Consider the following 24926-nt stretch of genomic DNA (forward strand, 5'->3'; position numbering starts at 1 on the left):
CCGCATCTCTTACAGCGCTGTTACATCAGTTCAATAGAAGACAGCATATCCGTACAGGAAGAATACGTTTCATATAAAAATGCGCAAATCGTTAGTTCGTTTTCGTTGCCGGGTTCGCCATTGTAACATTCCTCCAGTCTGAGGTTCTTTTCGTAGCTTCGTAACAACTTGTTTTCCATGGAGTGTTTTCAGTCCTACCCATCACCCAACCTGGAGAATCAGTTGGTATCGTTTTTAGGTGCGGAAAACTCGCCTTCATCCTTCTCCGTCTGCAGTTTTTCATTAAGACAGAAATCCCAGCGATCACACTTGGAGATGGGGATAGGGTTTGGTAGTAGAACTGATGATGTTAGCTGAATAGGCGTTTCACAAGTTTTATGCTGCACCGTGGGTACTAGCCCATGTTTTGCCCTGGTATCCGCCAAAACAACTATAGGGTGATCCGATAAGAGGTTAATTTTTAAGTCGATGGTTAATATGAAAATTCAGGCTTCTTTTTCCATCCGCCAATGCCGATAGTTATGCAATGTTGGCATTGAGGCATTGATTAAGCTCCTCTATGGTTCTCCTTAAATATCTTTTTAGTTAGTCTTAAGAGGGTCATCCCGTGTGAAGGCCGTTTTTTGGCTTTTTTTAGAATTTTTTTGTGAAGAATTGGATGAAGATACAAATACGAATTTTTCACCATATATCTACTAATATCTTGAGCGTGCATGGTAATTTTGCCAGCCCGATTGCATAGTTCGTTGTTGAAATACAGAGCAATTTATACACCCATCTCCAAAAAAAAGGTGTTTTTCTGCTGCCACACTAGAAAAAAAGAAAGAAAAAAAGAAAAAAGTAAACGGCATTTTAACGTACAGGCTTAACTACAGTCCGCAAACTAGGATTATTAAAAATATTAAAAGCAAAATTGCCGTGTTAAACTTTTTTTTGTGAATTTTGGTGTTTTTATGGCTTCCTCAATGAATAAAAAAAAAACTGAATGAATCGCAATTATCCTAGTTTGCGGACCGTAGAAATATGTTCTGAATAGTAAAAATTTCAAAGAATTTCGTTGGATAGATTTTGGGCTATGGTGGCAGCCGATTTTCAACATGCAGTTTCGAGAAAAACGCATTTGAAAAGTAGAGTGCGATTTTTAGCTGAAGACATAAATCTGGCATGTGACTTATCACGTGTTTAACACTATAATTTCCGAACGACTCCCAATATCAAAAATCACTTTGCCTATATATTCAACATTATATCTAGATACAATTGATGCGAAAAGAAATCCGATTCTGCAGATCCGATACACGGGATGACCCCCTTAATTTATAGTTCTTTGTAAATGGTCGACCCATTCAACCTTTCGTTTCCAGTTTGTGCAATTTTTTTTTGTTTCACCTAATTTGACGTCAGACTTCCTCACGGACTACTAAGAATTGATCTGATCTGGAAGTTTTCTGAAAATCAGTATGACACAGTTTTAAAGATTTTCTTGAATTTCGATGTTACTCTTTTATTTTTTTGGGCGCCAATTCGAGAAAAATACATTCAGGGTTCATCTGAACTAAATCTTCTTAATTGACAACTCATCATTACACAAAAATTCTATTTCATATGATGCCTTCAAGTGAGTTTCAAAGTCACATTAAAATAAAAAAAGGTAGAATATGTTTCGAAATCCATTCCATAGCTTGTTGCCCTCTGAAAATTACACGGGAAAAAATTACAAACAATCTGCTTGCTCCGATATTGGATGCTAAATATTTGATATACTGTAATTGGATTCAAAATATTAACAAATATTTTTGTTTATCACGTGCCGCCTGGCTGTTTTTGACGCAAACCAATAACTTGCTTGATTGCGAATGATAAAGCTGTAGTGGCCTAAGACTCTCCGGGCAGTAACGTTAATAAATTGCTAGTGGCGCTCTCAACATAGCGAGAGACAATATCAGATTATCTCGAAGTATTAATAAGAGATTATCGCGAAATGGGGGTGGATGATAAGCACCTTCATTTAAATGACACAAAAACTCATTTGCTTGGCTCACTTTATGATTAGACTAAATTTTCCCTCTCTCCTTTACTTGCATTCAACATGTATGTGAACACATATTGTTTTTCGGATAATAGCACTTAATTCATTCAAAGCATGTAGTGCCATTTTCCTCCAAATAATGTGTCAGACGAGCCAGGCTTGAGGAGCAATTATCCCATATTAATGTTATGATGCATTCCATCATATTGAAATGGTTAACTTACGTCAAACAAACTCCCATTAAATATGACAAATCTGTAGCATTCGGACCTCCCTTGCATTAGATATTCACTCAATCATTTTAAATCTTTCAATAAATAAAAAATAAATTTTAGACCGTAAATTTTCTCAGTTTTTCGCATGATAAATTCGTTGAAAAAATTATTGATGAAAAAGCCTAATTCGTCCTTTTGATCTTTGATTATTGCAGCTAGCTGATTTCGGATTCAGCAATACTTATGTGGAAGGAACTCCACTTATGACATGGTGCGGCTCGCCCCCATACGCAGCACCTGAAGTATTCCAAGGCCTCGAATACGATGGACCTAGAGCCGATATATGGAGTTTAGGGGTAGTTTTATATGCTTTGGTTTGCGGAGCGTTACCATTCGATGGTACGACATTACTCGAGCTTAAATCGCGTGTTGTAACCGGAAAATTTCGCATTCCGTATTTTATGTCACAAGGTACGTAGGACTGTAATGAATGTGTTTTTCGTTCGCACTAGCGTTATATCAACCCTCGACATTTCTCTACTTCAGGCACTATAAATGTATAACGTCTTTATTTTTAATTGTAGCGTGAAATTCTTGCATAAATATTTGATTGTTGATCTGTTTACAGATTGCGAGAATTTAATACGTCATATGTTAGTTGTTGAACCTGAACGTCGTTATACGCTTAAACAAATCGCTAAACATCGATGGATGTCGGAATGGTCGAATGTGATCGATGACGCACGAGCGGCTACAATGAACGAACCCACTAATCTCGATACTGTTGTTATGGAACATATGCTCAAATTGCCCGGATTAACCGCTGATATGATTGCACAATCTGTACATGAGGGACGATTTGATAATATATATGCAATTTATAATCTTCTGGTAGACAAGTTACAAAAGAAGCGCAGAGAACAACAACGAATACAGCATCACGCCAGCTTAGCGTATTCAAGGTTTGTATATAGATACCTTGCTTCGTAGTACAATGCGATGTTTATCTATCTTTCTCTTCATTTTGAATAGATGAAATTATAATTTATGAGTGGAATACCAATTCCACAACAATTCTAAAATTATAAGTGAGTGTCATTCAGAATAGGTAGCGAACAATCCCCGGGCTACTTTCAACAATCGCTTACAAAGAAAATTATGGATCAATGTAGTTACATAGCAACGGCAAGAATGATGTTCATATTTGGTCAAAAAAGCTTTAATATGCGCCAAATGTACATTCTATTGTTCCATACGCAAAACTATCTCATGTTAACGATTTAACCGAAATGTAAGAAGCTAGGGTCGCAACATTTTCTTTGGATTTCACTACAAAGTAGGAGACCTTTTGTCATGCAAAGTTAGTTGGAGTTGTTCTTTTATTCTATTAGTTACTCTATCTTTTCAAGCTAGAGATATTCCCAAATTGAAATGGATTGTTGATGACAAATGCTAACTGCTTATTTTTAAAGCTTCGTTTGTATTTCATTGAACACGTCTTTTATCCACAACTTATGGTTTGTTGGCGAACTTTGATGGTTCCGCAAGATGGTCTCACAATCTACAGTAGATACTTGTTGATCAGTTATCACGTGAAATTTATTTTCTTCGTGTTTATAGGGTTATTCATTTTTCAAGAACTTCATGATAATTGTTCAGGTCTGGCTTTGAATGCACTTGGCAGGTGTTACGGCTAATTGAAGTAATATTTTTGGAACCGATGGTTAATAACGTATAGAAAATCCATTTGAATTTCCCAGACTTCTTTCTTTCGGACGTTCTCTCAACACTCAACACTTTTAAACACCACATGAAATAAAGATCAAATGATCCTAGACACGACCGAAAGCTTTCAAACTTTGAATTCGTTAAATATTTTAAGCAGCGATAAGCGTAAGATTTATATGATAAAATATAAACATACTGCAAGCACAGGGTTGGCACGGTTGGTCTTGCCTCCAGGTTCCCCGCAGGCGATATTTTGTTATAATATAATGTTGTTTTTGAATGAGATCAACGAGGGATTCGTGAAAAAAAAATGAAAAGTAGGAAACGGTTTTTCCCAAATTAGCTGATGTGGACTTAAGAATTCATCAATTCAAGCTTTGTTCAGCTTAGGTCTATACAACGCGATTATCGCCCAACATAATTCTAACTCATCATCATCAACGGCGCAACAACCGGTATCCGATCTAGGCCTGCCTTAATAAGAAGCTCCAGACACCCCAGTTTCGCGACGAGATCCACCAATTCGATATCCCTAAAAGCTGTCTAGCGTCCTGACCTACGCCATCCCTCCATCTCAGGCAGGGTCTGCCTCGTCTTCTTTTTCTATCATAGATATTGCCCTTATAGACTTTCCGGGCTGGATCATCTACAACCAGACGGTCGTGGTATCGTTCATAGATTTCTTTGTTATGTAGTCTATGGAATGATCCATCCTCATGTAGGGGACCAAAAATTCTTTGGAGGATTCTCTTCTCGAACGCGGGCAAGAATTTGCAATTTTTCTTACTAAGAACCCAGGTTTCCGAGGAATACATAAGGACTGGTAAGATCATAGGCTTGTACAGTAAAAGCCTTCACCCTATGGTGACACGTTTCGAGCGAAACAATTTTTGTAAGCTGAAATAGGCTCTGTTGGCTGCCAACAACTGTGCGCGGATTTCATCGTCATAGCTGTTATCGGTTGTGATTTTCGACCCTAGATAGAAGACGTTTTCAACGATCTCAAAGTTGTAGTCTCCTATCTTTATTGTTTTCGTTTGATCAGTGCGATTCGATGTTGTTCGTTCTTTGCTTTTTGGCGCTGACGTTGCCACCATGTACTTGGTCTTGCCTTCATTTAGGTGCAACCCGAGTCTCGCGCCGCCTGCTCGATCTGGATGATGGTAGATTGTACATGGTTGTTCTTCCTATAATGTCAATATCGTCAGCGTAGGCCAGTAGTTGGGTGAACTTAAAGAGGATGGTGCCTCTCGAATCTATGTCTGCATCACGAATCAGTTTCTCCAGGACCAGATTGAAGAGGACGCATGATAGGGCATCCCCTTATCTTAGATCGTGGTTGATGTTGAATAGTCTCGAGAGTGATCCTGCTGCTTTTATTTGGCCTCACACATTGGTCAAGATCAGCCTATTCAGTCTTATTAATTTCGTCGGGATGCCGAATTCTCTCATGGCCGTGTACAGTTTTACCCTAGCTATGCTATCATAAGCGGCTTTAAAGTCGCTGAAAACAGGGTGCAACTGATGTCCATATTCCAACAGTTTTTCTATCACTTGCCGCAGAGAGAAAATCAGATCTGTTGCTGATTTTCACGGAGTGATCGTCTTTGGTATGGGCCAATGATGTTCTGGGCGTAAGGGAAAATAGGGTCTTGCAAGATAGCGGGGTATATATGGATGATACGTGATACCTCTATAATTGCAACACTGCGTGATATCCTCCTTTTTATGTATGAGACAAATAATACCTCGTTGCCAATCGTCAGGCATTGATTCGGTGTCCCACACCTTGAGCATTAGTTGATGAACTACTTGGTGTAGTTGGTCGCCTCCATATTTAACTAATTCGGCTGTAATTCCATCGGCTCCTGGTGACTTATGGTTTTTAAGCCGGTGGATTGCAGGGACTGTTTCTTCAGTGGCTTTACTCCGTTTAAATGCGTTAATTATCGAAATGATTTCTCTTCTGCTTGAAAGAACAGTCCGCATCCGCATGTTACGGTGACTAGCCTTTTCATCTACAAAGGGAGGAACCTCACCTGATGTGATACGGTTAAAAACCGTGATGAAGTGTAATTTCCACCACTTCAGTTACTCATCGTGGATAAGAAATCGACCGTTCATGTTCTTCACAGGACCATCGAAAGACTTGCGACCACATGCAAGCTCTTTCGTGATGCGGGGGGATCACAGTTCCCCAACTTTGCGAGACCCTAAATAACCATCAGATGATGATTCCTTTCAAGGCCGAGCGCCTTTCTTGTTACGCGCATCCAGAAGACAACACCTAAATTTACTGCTGATCACGAAATGGTCGATCTGATTGCTCATACAATCTTGACCAGTTGAAACCCAACTGACATTATGGCAGGCTCTCTATTCGAACAATGTGCCACTAATGACGAAGCGACGGAAGTTGCAGATATCCACGAATCTCCTACCATTATTCCTACGGTCGCCTAGACCGTGTTCCTCCATCATATGTCCGAGTAAGGTGCTGAGTCTATCTTGACATTCAGATCACCCATCACGATCACACTCTTTCTGGTTGCTTGTCAGCTCTTGTTGCGTTAGCTTCTCGCCGACAGTTTGCGTCATATTTTCGACTTCGTTCTAATCCTCTTTAACATCCACAACAATATTTTCTAGTGTTTCTGCGACAGCTTCTGTCCTTGTACTATGCACAAAAGTGTTCGACCAATGATATATAACATGTTCAACTATGTTAAGGTGTTAGGCCACCGTAGCATATTTTGCCATTTTTCCAGTAAGGACAATTCTGAGAAAGGCCCTTTATTGTATATGATAAATAAAATTATAGAAAATAATTTGGCGCCTACACAGCTTTTTTTTGTCGAGGTCACAGTATCCAGATTTTGTAACGTGAGAACGCAAATAGAGTGAATCGGACGGGGTAGTGCCCAAGTTTTCCAAGTGACTTGTAACCAATGCAACAAAAATATTTCTTTAGTTCTGATGTAAATCTACTGCATGCACTTAAATTTGGCCAAACATTTCGAAATTTGGTAGTCTGGCAAACTACAAGGGTACATGGCGTAGTCGAATTTTGGATTAAATCGGTTTATTTTCTCTGTACCCTACTAGGTCTGACGTCAATATTCTATTGTACATAATTATCCACCCCAAAAACTTGTCAATGGTATTCAGCAGACATATTGGTCTATGTGGACGGTTACCTAGGGTTTACCTGACTCTGTTCGCGTATTCCACCCGATACCAGGGTCCTATTTTCAGCTCATTTCTTGGCGCCATTTACTTATCTGCTACCGCATGAAGTGCATGAAAGTAGGCTATCAAAGCAAGTGGTAACTAATTTCTGCAGCAACTTAGGACAAGCAATCTGTGAGGAGGGTTTGCATTTCATATACACCGCAGCATGGATCAGAGTTCGGCGCATTGCATATTCTTTTGAAATTTTCAATTTTGCTTTTTAGTCGCATGCAATTTTTTCCTCGCATTTTTGTATAACGATTACTTTAAACGCGAAACAATTTCCAAATTCCGCGAGTAGGGACTTTTATTTTAAGAAAACATGATGCCGAAACATGGGAGTAGCCGCGCGACTTGTCAAACCGTTTCTTTTATGCTTTCAGATGTATTTTCTTCAACCTTTCTGTGTCGAATTTATTGGTTGTCCAACTGGTCACAATTTCCTTTGTTTACTTCATATGAATCATAAACGGGGTTTGGAAAATGATAGTTTCATGATCGCTTTTTATGTACTACTCTTGCCATTAGAGATCTTTTACGAGTATATTGCTAACGAAAGTGAGGTCTAATCGCAATTCGCTTCTTCCGCAAACATTGTTCCCTCTCTGGGAAAAGTCTTGCATTCTCAGGATTTACGGATAGGAGTGGAATGGGAGGAGTAGCTCTGCAGAAAATGTATGTGCAATGATAAATAGCTCTGCAGCCCAGTGATTCTACTCCGTTTAAGTGTGTTAATTACCGAGATGATTGTTCTTCTGTTTAGAAGAGCAGTCCACATCCGCAAGTTAATGTTACTAGCCATTTCTTCTGCAAGAGATGGAACTTCAACGAATGTCATACGGTTAAGAACCGTGGTGAAGTATTCCTGCTACCTCTTTAGCTGCTCATCACCAGGGCTATCAAAAGGATGATGACCACATGCAAGTTCTTTCATAATACGTTATACAGTTCTGAAATCTTTGCTATCTGCTTAGACGATCCCAAATCTCTTTGAAAAAATATAGATAAAAATATTGTATATTCTTAATAGCCAAGAAAATCCTAGGCAACTTAGGTGTACAGCTGTCGGCCTTGATGATCTCTCGCTGACTCTGTTCTTTGCAGTCCCTACTGATAACATTTACTCAGGCAATCTCCTGTTTACGGCGCTTGAAAGGCAGGAAGCGTGCGGATTATTCCTCGAAGAGGTTTCTATCTAGATATTTTGGTCTTAGGTCTAAAAAAAACCAAAGTCTAGTAAACAAAAGCATTTTTTTACGATGATACCAGGAAATACTTTGAACACTACGAAATTATAAGGCAGATCATCAACATTGTTAGTTATTTCGAAAAAACCCACGGTCATAATCGAAATATAGAAAACATCGCTGTGTATCTGTTTCAATTCATTCTTGCAACAACTTCAGCTTTCCTTTCAAAGCATACTCCGTCTTGTACCTCTCGAACATTGTCGAGGTATCTGTATTTCAGCCGATAGTTCTTTCACCAAACCACGGTAGGAACTTCTGACATTATTCAATGAATATTCCGAATTATTAAACTAATTCCGAAGTCAGATAACGTTTTTGCGGCAGTCCAATATTCATTGAAGTTACTGAAAAGTCACAAAAAATTGTTGATTTTTGGCGAACCCTGTCTCACAGTGATGAGCATGAAGATTTTGTGCATAATGGGCTACGATCATGTCTGCCATTCACGACCGATTTTTCTTCCACCTTTCAAGTTGTGAGAGACACGACTTCAACGGTAAGGACATGCAATCCGCTCCAACGATACCGATGATTTTGTTCTTAACATCCAAGTCACATTTGATATGACAGGCAAGCATTAGTACTTGAGGAATTTACTACAAACTTATTTGGCTGCAGTCAACTTTTCCTCACCACATGTTTAAACAAATATTCTATAGAAATGGAAAAATGTTATATGAAACTTTACACTGCTGTAATGGAGTAATAGCAACAAAGCAAACCAACGAATATTGAGAAGATTTATTCAACTTATATTTTTTCAAGGGGTTAGAAAAAACCATTTCATACTTTCATGTTGATAGATATACCATATGTAACTAAGTATAAATATAAATAATGCGAATTTATCCTCGTAAAAATGATCATAAATTTTAGTGCCATCTCTTATCTGTTTGCGTCTATTCATCTAACATAATAAAAAATGCGTAAATGATAAAATTTATACTAACCAAAACAAGCAGTTATTTGGCATTTTCCCCCTATTTATCCTATTTACTTTTCATGTGGAAACTAGTGGCCAAACAAAATTTATCAGAAAAAACTTTCGATTACAAAGTTGTCGAGATGAAAATGAGTCTCATTCATTTGAGCTTCTCTAAAATCCTAACAGTGGTGCGAAAACGAAAGGGGTTACGGTTTTCCTTCAACTATGAGTCACTTGAACCTTAACGAAAAATAATTTGAAATCTTTAGAGAGATTTTTCCTCGTGATATTGCCTGAGAATGTGGATGTTGAAACGTGTCTTGAGTCCCCAATTGCGTACACCGGGTTCGACTCTTCGTTTTGGGGGGTATTGTATACCCCGGTGGTATAGGTTAATCACTTGCACAATATTAGGTGGCATGTTAATGAAACCTCTAAATGGAGCATAGCGCGTCGACTACAACTGGTCTGTTTCTAGGGTAACCCACTTGTTTGCCATTTGGGATAGTGGATGCCCTTGAATGGCGAAGCCAGTAATGGAATTGTCACCTTTTCTTAAAGTCTGAATTATTCACTGCACTTTCGCCTTGTAATCAACATGCCTACCACTGATCTGTATGCCGATTTAGTTCTTCGTTGGAAACTGTGTCGAGCCAGAGTACTCTGGTGATATGATGGAGATAGGTGTTAACCAAGATCTGGAGCCTTCGAATAACAGTGACGTCACTTTCCATATACTTGCCTTCTTTTCCAAATTCAGAGCTATTTGACTAAAATCTATTACTTAGTAAGAGAGCAAACAGATATCATCAACGTAATCAAAGAATTTGAAGAAAGATGTTAGGGGCGATTGAAGTACTCCACGCAATCCGAAAAAAAAACATGAAGAACGGCATTGATAACGAGAAGGAATAGAATCGGCGAAAAAATGCTAATTTGTCGTAGCCCGCTTTGGACTCCAAATTCCTTTGATATTTCATCTCAGTGTTGCACGAGATATATGTCGCCCTGGAAATAGCTATTAGTTTCTCTGCAATGGCCCTTCTGCGTAGAACATTCTAGATGCCATGCCTGTGGACGCCGAAATCTGCATATCACATACTGTTCGAAAATGATCCCAAGGGTGGTACTAGTTAGTGCGGGAAGATCCAGAGCCAGAATTCGGCCGGTTAACTATAATGACTCTTTGGTCGCCCTTTCTCAAAAGGGCTTGAGAACATCTGTGGCGAAATCCAATAATGGATTAGGGAACTTTAAAAAAGAAGGGGCTGTGTGAATGTGTTATGCTTTATAAAGGGGTAAACAGGAACCACATATGCTTGAGGGTGTGTCATTTCTGAGCTCTATGTTAGTTTATCTGATCTGATGTAGAAGTAGATGCTTCATTTGTTGCTCGGCGCTCAGGATAACTTACCTAATCATTTGACATGGTAATCTCTCTCACTTTTTCCACAACCTTACACTCGGTAGGGTTAATTTCCTTTGAAAATTTGAACATTTGCAATGGTTTATACAATACCAGATGTCATGTATATCGAAACTAATCTTTATAAAATTGAAGTAACGCGATTTTCCATCATTTTCCTCATATATGTCAACTAAATACCCATATCCATATTATCAAGTCTTCTAATAATTGTCTTGTAATTTAAGTAATTATGTCAATATTATAATGTACTATTGTTTCTGTTCATTTTAGATCTCGCAAAACGAGTATTACGACGGGAGTAGTGGATCGATCAGAACCAATGAAGCAAGAGTCAATTGATCGCCTTAGCCCTTTAACAAACACAAGTGGACCATTTCAAACGTTACCTGGATGGACAGATGTTTCGGTTGATTTTGAAAAATATTTGGAAGTTGAAGGAGAAGCTGGACCATCACGACAAAATGAAGTAAGTTGCTTTTCACTAAAGGTCTATTGACAAATTTTCTAGTACATCTTAGCTATTTCAATATCGTTCGATTAAAAAGATTTTGGTACTACTATAATAATACATAATTACGTAAACATACTTTTTATTAATTTAAAATTTCCTAGTCAACTCCACAGACATCTGGCCAACATTTGACATCACAAAATCCTGCCAATTGCTCTAATCTTGGTAATGCACGGCGACATACGGTAGGCCCAGGTGATGTCGCCCATGAACAAGCTTTGGGCAATCCAACAGTCGCAATCAACTTCAAAGAAGATGAGAATAGCGGTCCACATTTGCCAATTAATTTGCACATGTTACAAAATCAACCTTTACATAATCTTACAATTAAAGATCAACATCTTCTCAAGCCGCCAATGGTCATGGGCGCAAGTAAGTTCTTATTCTTTCTTTCCCATTTGAAACAACTATTGAAACACTAGCCTCTGATGCAGCTGGATCATTTGGGCGACGAGCATCAGATGGGGGAGCAAATTTACATATTTATTATCCATCTACATCATCTGGAACGAGTCAACAGCATCCAGCGCAGCAGCAACCTATGGAGGGTTATTTCAATAATCCAGCGAGCACAAGTGATGCTAACGGAGCCGGGGGTGCAATGAAAATGAATGCAGTTGAAGTTATAAAGATGAGTGACGCTACAACAACAACACCTGGTGAGGCGAGCGAGGAATCTAATGATGAGATTCAGAGGTGAGAATGTGGTTTATTTATTTCATGTGAAGTAATACTCTTAAAGAGCGTAAAATGTTCTTTATAAGTGATTATTATTTTTTCATTAGAAGCAACCCCTTATATAGACTGTGCTAAATTTTTTGACACTCAAAATAAAATTCTAAGTAGATATATGCATGGAAGAGGCTGTTCGAAACGGCACACTGTCGGCTGCACAGACGACTTATCGCAGACACGAGCCAGTGGAGCCGAAGGTGGTTTAGACCAACAATCTTCAACACATTCCCCTGGACCGCAATCGTCAGGCGGACGAACAAGAAGAACGGGTCTTCTTACGGTCATGGAACGACCACCAGGTAAAACTGTAATGCCTTTCTCAAACGTAGCAAGCTAAAATCTGAAACAGCATGCCTGCACGAAACACCTTTTGTGTTTTTAATTAATTCCTTAATAAATTTATAATTTTGGTACTTCAATTATACATAATTATATTTTTGAAATCTTTTTCATAATATTGTTCTAATTTTATTCTTTTTCATTTTTTTAATTTTTGGTTTTTGCTTGGATGTTTCCATTGTTGCGCTATACTTCAATGTGTTCGTGTCCAAATAAAAAAAAACACCACAACAAAAAATATATATATAAATATAAATATACGACAACCATCTTCACTCTACACAATTTCCCTATTTGCTGTTCGCTTATGAACCAAATTCATAAAAAATAGTCATTAGCCCTGAACTTATAAGAGAGGTAGAAGCACGTATGAATCGCAACTATTTGCCACCTGCATTGAAAATGCAAAGCCCAGCAGGAGGGCAATCCCAAAGTCCTCCTGCTTCGGCTCAAGCAACTTCCGCATCAGCTAGCAGCAATCGACGTTTTGGTAGTAGACCTTGCAAATTACCTACAGTACAAGAAGTTGGTAAGTTTATTTTTAGTTCATTTTATTTTTTTTTTTATTTTTTTTGGAATATTATGGGATATATGTAAACTTATATGTATTATTGTACAATTGTTTCTTTCCATAATTGAATCTTTCATTAGTTCGATTTGCTCTTAGTTTACCTTTTCATTAAATCCTCATTTTTTTCAAACTAACGAAGAAACATCTGTAAGGTGTCCTGAAACTAATAAACAGTCCAAAATAAACGAACATTCGATGGTACTACTTAGCAAAAGTCATATTTTTCAATGTCGACATGCCATTCTGAGTAGTGATCCATATTTGTATAAGATTGTATCGATGTATCTATAAAAACAAATATTCATATTCTGAATTAACCACCAAGCATGCCGAAATATTTTGCACAACTTAGATAATAAAATAACTCTCTCCTTTTGCTTTTCAGTGTGCATGCGTCTACTCGTACTATGTAATTGTGATAAACAATTTGCTTTGTTGTTATTGTTCAGATTCATGAAACTTGGCATAAAATGTTACATTGATATCATTCATAATTTTATGAAACATTTATGTTGTCATTATCTTGAAGAAAGGAATAAATAATACTTTTTTATATTTCGTTGAGCGATAAAATAGTATAACAGATTGTAACAAACACGTATGGTCAATGATGGCCAACGTGGGGCGTTAAAACCGTAAGTTTCAGTGAAGGTGAAACTCTTGTAAAGAGCATATCCGGTTCCAACATTCTTTTGTGGAGATTGCCGAATAGAAATGACATCAATATCTGAGCTTACTTTCCGTCTTTCGATGTACTTATTTTGTCTTCACAACTTTATAGGTCTCACGGCTCATTTACCAGGAAGCAAGTATTCGTTCGTGTCATTCCTACCCCTTTTTCTAGAGATTCCTATATTTTCTTCATTAGTTTATCACAGAAAGTTGTCATTTTTGTGTTTTTTTAGGCTTTGGGGGTTGAAAGTGAGGGTTCAGTAGACTCGAAATACGAGACTTTGTTGCTATATACTGAAATGCACTTTCCGTTCAAGCTGATTAGAAGTATCCTTTCTTGCCTTTGAGATTAATCACAATTCTTTTTCTTCAGATTATTGAATTATTAGTCAGCTTTCCTTGTCGAGAAAAAAATGGATGTGATGTGCAAGGAGAAGACAATATAGGGATAGTCGAGCAATAATGTACTTTCCTTCCTGTCTTCTATATTTGATTTATATTTTGCCTACCGATTTTAAGGAAGTAGGAATTGACTTTTTGCGGGTTCCTCTTTGCTACGTTGATTTCATATAATATACCGCGGCACTGAGCATTCAATTCTATTAGGTTGTTGCAAATGAAATGGCCGTTTTTGTACTAAAATTTGAAACGACTGTAAAGCTTACAAAATTTTTTTTATTTAATCAAAATGGGTGCCAGTCGATTCAAAACACTTCTCCCAGCGAAATTCAAGAGCATGTATGGCAGTTTTGTAGAAGTCCAACTGTCGGGTGTTGATAAATTCGTCGAAGGCAATTTTGACAGCCTCTTCGTTCCTAAATTGTTTTTCCGCCAAAAAAATGATCCAAATGCTTAAAAAAGTGGTAATCGGCTGGCGAAAGGTCCGGTGAATATGGTGGATGAGGCAGAGTCTCATACTGCAATTCGTTCAACTTTCAACAGTTCAAAAGTTGTTCCGGATACATGAGGTCGTGCACTGTCGTAAATGAGTATCACACCATCTCTGTTGACCAATCTCGGCCGTTGACTACTCAATTTTTGGTGCATTTCCTCGAGTTGGGCACAGTAGTTCTGTGCATTTATCGTTTCTCCAGGTGTCAAAAAAGAATAGTGGACAACTTCAGCTGTAGACCACCAAACAGTCTCCATTAGCTTTTTCGGATGGAGACTCGGTTTCGGCATATGCATCGGTGGCTCATCAGCCATTGCGCTGATCGGCGACGATTGTCGTATAATATCCACGTTTCATCACATGTCACTATTCTGTGCAAAAAGGGATCGCTTCTGTTGCGGGAAAGTAAAGAACTGCAAATTTCCTTTCGAAGGCCATGTTTTGCTCCGTAAGGGCATGCGGAACCCATTTGTCGAGATTTTCACCTTTCCAAGTTGTTGCAAGTGCCCGGAAACTGTCGAATAGTGTACGCCCAGTTTCTCTGCAATGCCTCTCACAGTTGACGTGTGTTGGATTCGACTAGCAAACGCAGCTCGTCGTTGTCAATCGATCATCCTGGATGTCCACGTGGCTCACTTTAAAGGTCTACGGCGCCTGACCGGAATTTTTCCAACCACCGCCGTGTGATTCGTTCGCTTACCGTATCAGCTCCAAATGCGCTGTTAATGTTCCTGGTTGCCTCCGCTGCTTTATGACCGAGTTTGAACTCATACAGAAAAAGTATACGTTCTTGGCTCTTTTTCATCCTTTTTCCCAGCGAATAAAGCTGTTATCACAATGATGGACAAAACTGAAATAACTCCTTGATTAAATGTAGGAGAATCTATGCTTCATTATCCGATACCAACAGCGCCAACTGGTGGTGGTTTGATACAGCAAAATCGTAATTAATTTCACTTGATTGCCAAGTCGGCCATTTCATGTGCAACAGCGGGTAATTCAGGAATCGCGGAATGGTGGTTCCAATATGAAAAAAAAATTAGGCCCAGCAGAGTGTTAAAATGATCGTCCAATCCGGTTCCTGTCCCATACCATGAAGATTTTTGAACAACATTTCTTAACAACCGTATATCGACATCGTCCAAATAACCGTGGATCAAGCAGGGTTTATCAAAAACTGCGGAACTACTGATGCAATACACCCTGTACGGTTACTCCTGGAGAAACATCACGAGAAGTATCGGCTTCTTTACATTGCTTTTCTGAATCTAGAGAAGGCTTTTGACTGTGTGTCACATGAACTCATCTAATATGCTCTGCGGCAGCGCCAGGTGCCAGAAAAGCTTGTGTGCCTCAGGCCTCAGATTGAATTTAGAAAAAACAAAATTTTTGGCAGCTGGTCAGTGGCAGTGACCTGCCCAGAACTGAGCAACTTAAATATCTGTGTGATCGACATATCAACGGACGTCTTTACTGTGATGTCGTCCGCCCTTTTGACTTCTATGGTTCTGAGTGTTGGCCGACTATAAAAAAGCAATTAACAACATCTCGCGGAGGAGAGGAGGGGAAGATCTTGCGTTGGGCCCGTGGCGGAAGATCCGGAATGAGGGTATCTGCCATAGATATGGAGTTGCATCGATGGTAGAAAAATTATGAGAAAGGCGTCTTCGATGGTATAGTTTTGTAATTCGTGTATTTAATTTCCATAATTTGCCAAGATTGGTGTAAACATGGAAGTCGATGGGAAAAAGCCAAAAGGCCCACCGAAACAACGATGACTTGATACGTTAGGTGATGATTTGGAAGCCTCGCGACTGCATCCAAATCAAGCCGTTGACCGAACAACATGGCGCAACCGATCAAGATGAGCCAACTTCGCTTCAGAACGGGGCAAAGGCTGAAGAAGAAGAAAATGAACAATGAAAGTTCATTTCATTTCAAATTCAAAAAAAGAAAAATAAATCCGAAGTCATACGTCCCTTTGCAGTTCTTTGCTGAATATCAGCAATACGTTCCTTGGCATTCAAATAATGAACATAAATTGTTGCTTTTTCTGCGAATGGCTTTAGCCCTCCGGCTTTCCACATAGTTTCGGTTTGTTTCTTTTTGGTGTTCAGTATACATTGAGATACTTTTAGATTTCTGAAAAATTCCCATATTCTTTTCCACTAGTTTTTGATTTGGTTTGCAGTTCCCCGGTCAGAAGTTATAGTGCTTTGCAGCGATAATAATGCCATCAATATATAGTGGTAGAAATCTTTTCTCGCTCAGATCCACGGTATTCAACTCAACTCTTTTGCAGTCAAGTGTTTTCACGAATATGTCAAAGGTATTTTGTTTGAGAATTGAGGGAGGGACCAATTCGGAAGAAAGCTTACTGCTGGACTTAGGACTTCCTCAATTTCATCCAGGGCACATTTAGTTTATAAGACGGGGTTTACCACATCAACTAGATACGGACTTGGGACTCCTTCAATTTCATCCAGAGAAGATCCACAAGACGCGGTTCCTCAATCCTCAAATGAAATAATTTCGCTTCGGCATAGTTTGGGTCTGAATATAAAGGATTTCACCTGGATATAATTCGTACTTATGTCGTGTTTGCAATTATACATAAAGGAGCAACTACCGCCTGAATCTACTTTTGGTCCCGCTGCTCTCAAAGTGGAAGCGAAGCAGCGTCTGGTGAGTTGCCTCTGCTCTGGACAAAACCGTCAGTCAATTTAAAGGTTTTTTACCAGGCTACTAGCGCTTGTTTCAATCCGTAAAAAGTATTTTTTTAGTTTGCAGATTGATCTGCATTTAACCGCGTAGAAATACATTTTATCGTTTATTTGTGCAGCAGAGAGATAGTAGAAAACTCTATGACCGCCGATCTACCTTAATATCCTTCATATTTTATGTGGCGATTACATTTGGCTTTTAAAATTCATTTCCTGTAAATTACGTTTTTCAATTTTACGTTTCCTTCTCTGTTCTCAGTCAGAGATTCTATCTCTTCCTCAATTGCACAGGTCTACTCCGTTTAGCCCGTGTATGCTTCGACGTCATTAAAGAAGAAAAGGCGCTAAATGTCAGGGTAACATAATCCGTTGTATTCAACATTTCGCCGGAGCCCTACTCTGTTTTATGCTCTGGTTCATACATTCGATTATTTCCGGTCCTGTATTCTTCTTTCTGTTGTTTTTCAGTTCGTTCTCTTTGCGAATAGCAATTTGTCTGGCGTTGGAATCTTCAATTCATTCAAGTTGAATTTTGTTTTCTGTGGGAAATGATTTAATTTCTGTCGAAATATATTCTTTTCATAATTGCCTGGTAGATGTTAAGAAAATTAAAAATGTCTGATGTGGGCTCCATGGTATACGCAGTCGCGAGGGGAATGTAGCCATCGACCAATATCAAGACGTGTTTATTCCATCGTAAGACGTGGGTATAATCGGAGCAACAAGCATCCGCTTCCCTCGATATCTCTGCTAGTTGTGAGGTTGCCGAGTTTGATTTTCCTCGGTACATGCATCATAGTAAATTGTTTCTCTATATCAGTTCTATTCCTTGAAATTTCTGCACGCTCTCATAATTCAAGTGTTTCAGCCACACCTAGGAAGCAAACAAACAATTGTTTCGGCTAGATTCTTTCTAAAACACAGGTTTCCATACGACTGGAATACAGTCCGTGCATTTTATAGAGAGCAGGTTCTGAATTTGTACCAAGATTTCTGTTCTTTTGATTTCGCCCAGGACTTTAAAATCGCCTTTCTTGATAAGTTATGTGCACGTTCCACTCTTAGCTACATTGATTCTTTATAGGTTGCTTAAGCTCCATCGCATCGACGAACGGAATCACGCTATGTAAGGTATTTCGACGCCCCGCAATCTAAGAGCATCTTCGTCATCTTCTTTTGTTTTGACTGCAAAGAAAAAATCGCTCTTAGGTTTTCAGCCCTCCATTGTCTTCTTGCATTCATTGCGTCTATAACTAATCTTTCCGCAAAAGTGACATGCACACCGAGAACAGTTTCTTTTTATTTTAAAGTTAGCACTACTTTGTCATTGATGAAAAGGCCGTCGCTTTAGTAGTCCCGTAAACATTTCTATTGTCTTGTTTCTCTTCAGGGGGAGCGGAAGGAACACTTTACTACGATTCTAACCATAAACAAAACAAAGCCACAATTAAAATAGTAAATGGTGTTTAGATCCCTTCTCGTAAAAATCGCTGAAGACAACGAGGAAATGAGGAACGAGGGATTATAAAACTTTAAATGGGGAAGAGCAGGAAAAAATCATTCGTCGATCTAATATCTTCATAATTCTAACGGAATGCGCTGATTGAATAATCCTACCAAGAATATATGTACATATATTTTTATGCATGAGAATATTTCTTTATATCAAACTGGCAATTTATTTCTTTCTGCAAAGTAATGACAACTGTTTCTTGGAAGCACCCTAATTGTATCATAATATATTTAATCATGCTTTTCCAATCTCACACAGGTCGGTATAGTCCCGTTAGAAGAGCATCGGAAGGATCACGAACACAGTTCCAGGGACCTCTTCAAGAATGTCAGCACTTGCAAAAGGGTTTGGCGCAACGTAATCTTCTTGTTACACCAAGTCCACCATTATTAGATAATTCAATAAGTTTGCCAGGTGAATAATCGCCATATAAAATGTCTCCGATGTATGTTAGGAATCCTATTTTTATAAATATTTTCTTTTAGGATCTCCAATTCACGGAAAACCGTCAATAGATTTTCGGACGGCCGGTCAAAATATTGAAATTCCAGCGGAGGCTATTATGGGTCTGGTGCCAGGTCTAGAAAAACTTGTTTCAGAAAATCGTATAACAATGGAAGCAGCCAATAGTATAATGACGAAACGTATCGTTCCATTAGAATTAGCCCAGCACTTAGGATTAGTTGCACACTCTGGTCATCAAAATCCATTGGAGATAGGCCAAATGTTCCAGCAGCACAGTTATAGTGTGTCGCCATTAACAATGAACTATAGCAAATTTGGACATAGCGGAAGTGGTTTCAACTCGCCAAATCTAGCAATAAACCAAGCGAGCTTAGGAGGCATATTTAGTGGAGCAAATCTCGCAAACTACAGTCCTAATTTGGCGGGAGTCGGAGTAGCAGGTGGCAGTAGCAATAGTAGTGGTTGTCCATCGCCAATTTATAATTACAGTGGTTGCTCATCCCCTAATCCATACAATCTGTACGGGGCAGGTGGTGCTTCGCCTATGCATCAAATAACAAAAGGTATAAGTGGCTTGACAACGGGAGGTGGAGGCTCAATTACCCGAGGGACATCAGCTGCTAGCGAAAATGCTTCGAATCAACCGTTGGATTTAACTATGGAGGCAGCTTGTGCGGACACAGATAATATGAGTATACAAGGAAATAGTGGCTGGTTCGTTCCTGCTTCATATTATGACGTAAAACCGTTAAACTTGTCTCCAGCTCAACAAGTTCGAATTGTTCCCACGCCGCCAGCTTCACCAAATCTTTGCATAATTCAAGAGGAGAATTCAAATGGAAATTTAGGTATACATCCGCCTACGATGCCGTACAATGCATCCGCTATGGGAGGAGATGAAGCTTCGTATCCCCTTTCTCACCCGCAAATATGTTTAACCGATGTACAAGGTAGTGAAATTACATTAGTGGCGTTGTCATCAGACAACAGTCGTGATAGCGATGATTCACTAGATATGCAGTCATCGATGACGCTACAAGGTCTAGTAATAACTGAACCATCAAGTGATATGCCATCAATAACGCGAGGAGTAGGACGCAAGACAAGTCTCGAAAATGAGGTTGCTACACGTTCTGATGCCACCTCCTCCACTGATGCCTATAATAGACGAGGTAGTGATAAATCTTTAGGTTTTAGTGATGATAGTCTAAGTAACGATTCGAACAATCTGTCACCGGGTCAAGAACCATCCGCTGCAAGTTCCGGCTTTAAAAGTGGAAATGATTCTCACTCTGAAATGGGTGACCAGACTGAAGCCCGCCTTACACCCGATTCACTCTCGGAAAGCCGTCGAATGTCCCTAGATGAATGCTTTGAAGTCCCTTTGCCATATGAATGTTCAAATTTGGATTCAACTCGAATTCTGGAGATAATCAAGCAAACGATAGATACATGTTTGCCGCCAAAATGTGTGGTGTTGAATCGTGTCGATGCGGAAAATACAAGTACCGATATTCCAGGCGGTACGACGTCTGCGGCATCCGGAGCTGATGTTGATGTTTCCAATCTTAGTTTGGAGTATTCCGGAGGCCTACAAATTGAGCTGCAAGTCTGTGGAGGACGAAGTAAAGATAATCGTGGTGGAGGGAAGGGTATCAAACTAAGGCGAATATCTGGCGACCAGTTCGAGTATGGCAAATTATGTCAGCAATTAATTAGTACTTTAACGGTGTAGGTAGTAGCGATCTTCAAAACAAATTAGGAATAGGAATGAGATTGTTACTCGTTTCCAGGGATAGTTCGTTTGCAGATTCAATTCCCAAAGCTGTAGGGATAATGATAATTTTTTTCTCTTGCCGGCAAGCATAGAAACGGTTTCATTTGAACGACGATTTTGTTATTTCTACAGTCAGTATTTAAGTTTGCACATCTATTTCGTCGAAATTATTATGTGAAATTCTGTTAATGAGATAAATTTTATTATATAAATGTGCTTATGCGGAGAAAGTTTTCCTACATTTATATTTTATTTTATTTATGTTATTTTGCACCTGGTTTCGTTTTAGACGTTGAATTTCAATAGAGCTGAAGATTTTAAATTTGTAATATGAATAAACACGCATATTATAGGCTGTGGTTTTCGCCAGATACATATTATATGTTACATTTAAAGTAGTGATAGGAATTTACAACACCTAATCAGATCCCAAAAGCTGAGTCAGTGACGTAGTATACATCAACAAGATAGCCCCACACTGTTCTCTCACTCACGACAAATCCAAAGCATACATGCATTAAACTACAGTAGCCCTTAGATGGATAAAACACACATAAACAGAAGAAGCAGGCATACATGAAAAAACTGGCGTAAGATTTTACACTTCTTGACTGACCATATTCACGTTTTTAGGAAGAAGTGATAAACGTGGAAAAAATAAATGCATACACTTTTAAAATACTACACAATAAAATTCATGAAACTTAGTCTAAACCTTAGTGAAATTTAATGAGATTAGTGAATAAGTAGATATAAAACAATTAAAAGAAACAAAGCAACTCCAATTAGTTAATTAAAATTAATAGAATATAAATACTACGTGAAAGCTAACTTAGGTAAACAATGATCCTTTCAAATTACTACTGAGAAAGAAATGTACATTCTTCAGATTCCATATGCATATAATTTTAGTGATGGAAGCGATATTTTCGTATTCTATTGGGAGGCGTGGAAACTAAACGGAACATTATCCTTAAAGTTTCCCCAATATTGCTACGTTAATATTGGGCAGAGGTGAAAAATTCTAGCTTAGGCGTTTTGCAAATATTATATTCTAAGACTTTGTGTTTTATGGGAAAATGCATACATACGTCTCTTCGTTCTTTTATACAAAACAATTTTTTCACAATATCTCGATGTTGTCCTCTTAAAAGAAATAAATCGGGAGATTACTGATATTAGAAAGTCGTCATATAATATTGTGGTCTTCAAAAGCACAACAGTTGGTTAGTTACTTTACTATTGTAATTTGAGTATTTCTCAAAGGGTTTTTAAAATAAACACACTTTAAGTGTAAAGTAACCAAAGGGTGAAAAGAAACTGGACGATATGTCAGTATTGGATGTATCAGCAAATGTATAAACAGAAATTAGATCTTATTCAAATTTACTCTTTCTGCCTTAATCAAATAAATTCGACCAAGCATATAAAACAGAAATAAAGTAATAATATCCTAAGAAGGTGAATATTCTGACGTTTATTGTCCGCAGCTATATTAAATTTGGTGAGACTTCTTAGAATGCAAATGGAGCTTTATTGCGGTAGATATGATGTCTGCCATACGGTTCGCAAATATTCAATGTCGCACAATAAAATTCTATTCGATTCAAAATTCAATTAGCCAGCATTTGTTTTAATTCTTAAAAAAGAATCTTTCTGTGTCCAACTATCTTAGTAAAATTTTGCATATGATTTTGAACGCGATAGAAATGTAAAATATCGAAACTCCGCAAGCCCTGATAGTACACCTAATATTCCATCGAACCTCAAGTAAGTTTTAGTTTATTCAATTCTCGCTAATGCAAAACGTTGTTCCAAGTTTGCTTTATATTCTGGAGAGGTCACGTGGAGCACAGCATACATTCTCTGTTCAAAATTTAAGGAACTATATTCACCTTCAAAAATCAATTATGAAAACTTATGCACAAACCTAATGAAGATAAAATTAAGAAAAGCAACCTCTATTAATCAAAAGCTATCATAAATCCCCTCCAAAATAAGTGAAAATAATCAGTATGTAGTTTTATAAAAGAATTGTCTAAATGATGAGTAATGAATATTTCGACATACTCTAAACATTCCACAACCTAACATTTAGCAAATTCGACAAAGTACTAATGAATGATGTCAACACCGAAAAGTCTATTTTCAATAGCAACAAGCACTATCGAGAGGAATACGAACTCCGTAAGATTTTTTTTCTTTTTATTAGTTTTAGCAGAATATTTTTCTAGTTGTTGATGATTATTTTTTTATTTTTCAAATATATTTGTACCTACATTCTCTATATTTTTGCAAGGGAATTAAAAACTAATGGAACTAATTTTACATATGAATTGTAAACGAAAATATAACTGTAATAGCATTTTCTGCGAAAATGGTCCTACATTTAAATAAATCATATATATATGTATATATAAAATTTGTATCCATAGATTGAACATAGCAAATAGTTATCAGTCTAAGTTGTTTTCAATTTGAAGAAAAAAGTTCACACTCCTGCTGTTTTCATAAACGGTTTAAATATCTTGTCAACAGATAACATTCGCTCGGAAAAGCTATTACATTCTTGCATTCCACAGCTAATGTTCGTGTAAAAAAATGATTCCCAAAACCAACAATATAAACGCGAACGAACAGAGTGCAATTCGGAAAAGTGGAATAACAAGATGAAATCTAATTAATTCATATTGTACCTAAACAATTTATTTAAACGAGACACAGATACAAAGATAGAAGAAAAGTATCTTATACGAAACCGATAGCATTAGATGTTGTGCAAGAAATCTTACACACTGATTGCAATTACGATTACTGTTACAATAATGAATCGCATTTGTTACGTTATTTCATATTAATTTTTCTTTTCATTTCATTTTTTAATTTGCATTTCTTTAGTTCTTTCTATCCTTCCTATTATCATGATGAGAAGAAAGCAAAAACATAAAGTGAATAAACAAAATGATGTAGTTTTAAAACTCATAAAAAGACTGCTGTGATTTAAATGAAAATAAAATTCAAAAATGTTAAATGATAAATTAATGTATTTAATAATAAAATGAAAGCGTCAAAACAATAAGAGGTTTACCGTTTTCTGCGCATTTTCCTACATTTTTTAACAAATATGGACGAGTCCTAATGGGAACGATATTACCTCAACTTTTCTTCTCCATTTATTAATGAACTCATCGCCTGGAGTTGAGCGCCGCATTTCACACTTTCCATAATCTGGGACTGAAATATTATAGACTTTGCCTTTGTTCAGGTCAGACCTTTGTGCGAACGTCGTTGGACTTTCAAATGATCTTCAAACAAAATCCACGTTGTACGAGTAGATCAATTCGGCTCTCGTTCCAAGCATCAAATACTGCTTGCCGATATGAAAAATTATGCTTCTGGATACTAAAGGGTATCCAAGTTGATACAGGCCTACAGTCTGAAAAATTGAATCTGCTCAAAATTTTCTTTGCAAATGATTTTGGTTAATCCTCACAGGTTTATTGTTTCATTGAATCTGAATTCCAAATATTTTGCTGATTTTGAAGTAATCTTGAGCTTTTTCGTTAGCTTCCTCAAAAAGTCCTCTGGACACCATTAGCCCATACCCCAGCATACCGGACCAGAAATCTGTCCTCGAGCCTTTCTCCTCGTATATGCAAACAATAATCCTGATCTTCTTGCTTCGAAAGATAATTTCCGAATCGCGTATTATCGCCCTAATCGTTTAAACTTTCGGTTATCGACTGAATTACTATAGTCAATCCTTTGGCGTCCCTTAATATGTTTAACTTTGTATCGGTCGATTGTGATGTAAGCATTAGTTTTTGATGAAAAAGGCACTTGTAAGGATGCCCTTCTTTTTCAGTTGACAAAATTTTCGACATGTACGTATTATCTCCTTCCAATCGAATGAAGCAGAAG

General features: G+C 37.9%; 1 protein-coding gene across 4 annotated transcripts in view; it reads left to right on the forward strand.

The window, feature by feature from the left end:
* Nucleotides 1-24098, forward strand: part of LOC119648492 — a 93179-nt gene extending 69081 nt beyond the window's left edge. The window contains exons 3-11 of one of the 4 annotated variants that reach the window (XM_038050258.1): nucleotides 2460-2715; nucleotides 2873-3206; nucleotides 11078-11273; nucleotides 11420-11690; nucleotides 11741-12014; nucleotides 12165-12352; nucleotides 12724-12921; nucleotides 19022-19177; nucleotides 19249-24098. In XM_038050258.1, the coding sequence (XP_037906186.1) occupies nucleotides 2460-2715; nucleotides 2873-3206; nucleotides 11078-11273; nucleotides 11420-11690; nucleotides 11741-12014; nucleotides 12165-12352; nucleotides 12724-12921; nucleotides 19022-19177; nucleotides 19249-20963 (3588 nt within the window). In that variant the 3' untranslated portion in view covers nucleotides 20964-24098. The remainder of the gene's footprint in view (nucleotides 1-2459; nucleotides 2716-2872; nucleotides 3207-11077; nucleotides 11274-11419; nucleotides 11691-11740; nucleotides 12015-12164; nucleotides 12353-12723; nucleotides 12922-19021; nucleotides 19178-19248) is intronic. The other 3 variants (XM_038050264.1, XM_038050270.1, XM_038050275.1) reach the window with 3 other exon arrangements.
* The last annotated feature ends 828 nt before the right edge of the window (nucleotides 24099-24926 follow it).

The sequence above is a fragment of the Hermetia illucens genome, chromosome 1 (genome assembly GCF_905115235.1).
Source record: "Hermetia illucens chromosome 1, iHerIll2.2.curated.20191125, whole genome shotgun sequence".
Classification (NCBI taxonomy): domain Eukaryota; kingdom Metazoa; phylum Arthropoda; class Insecta; order Diptera; family Stratiomyidae; genus Hermetia; species Hermetia illucens.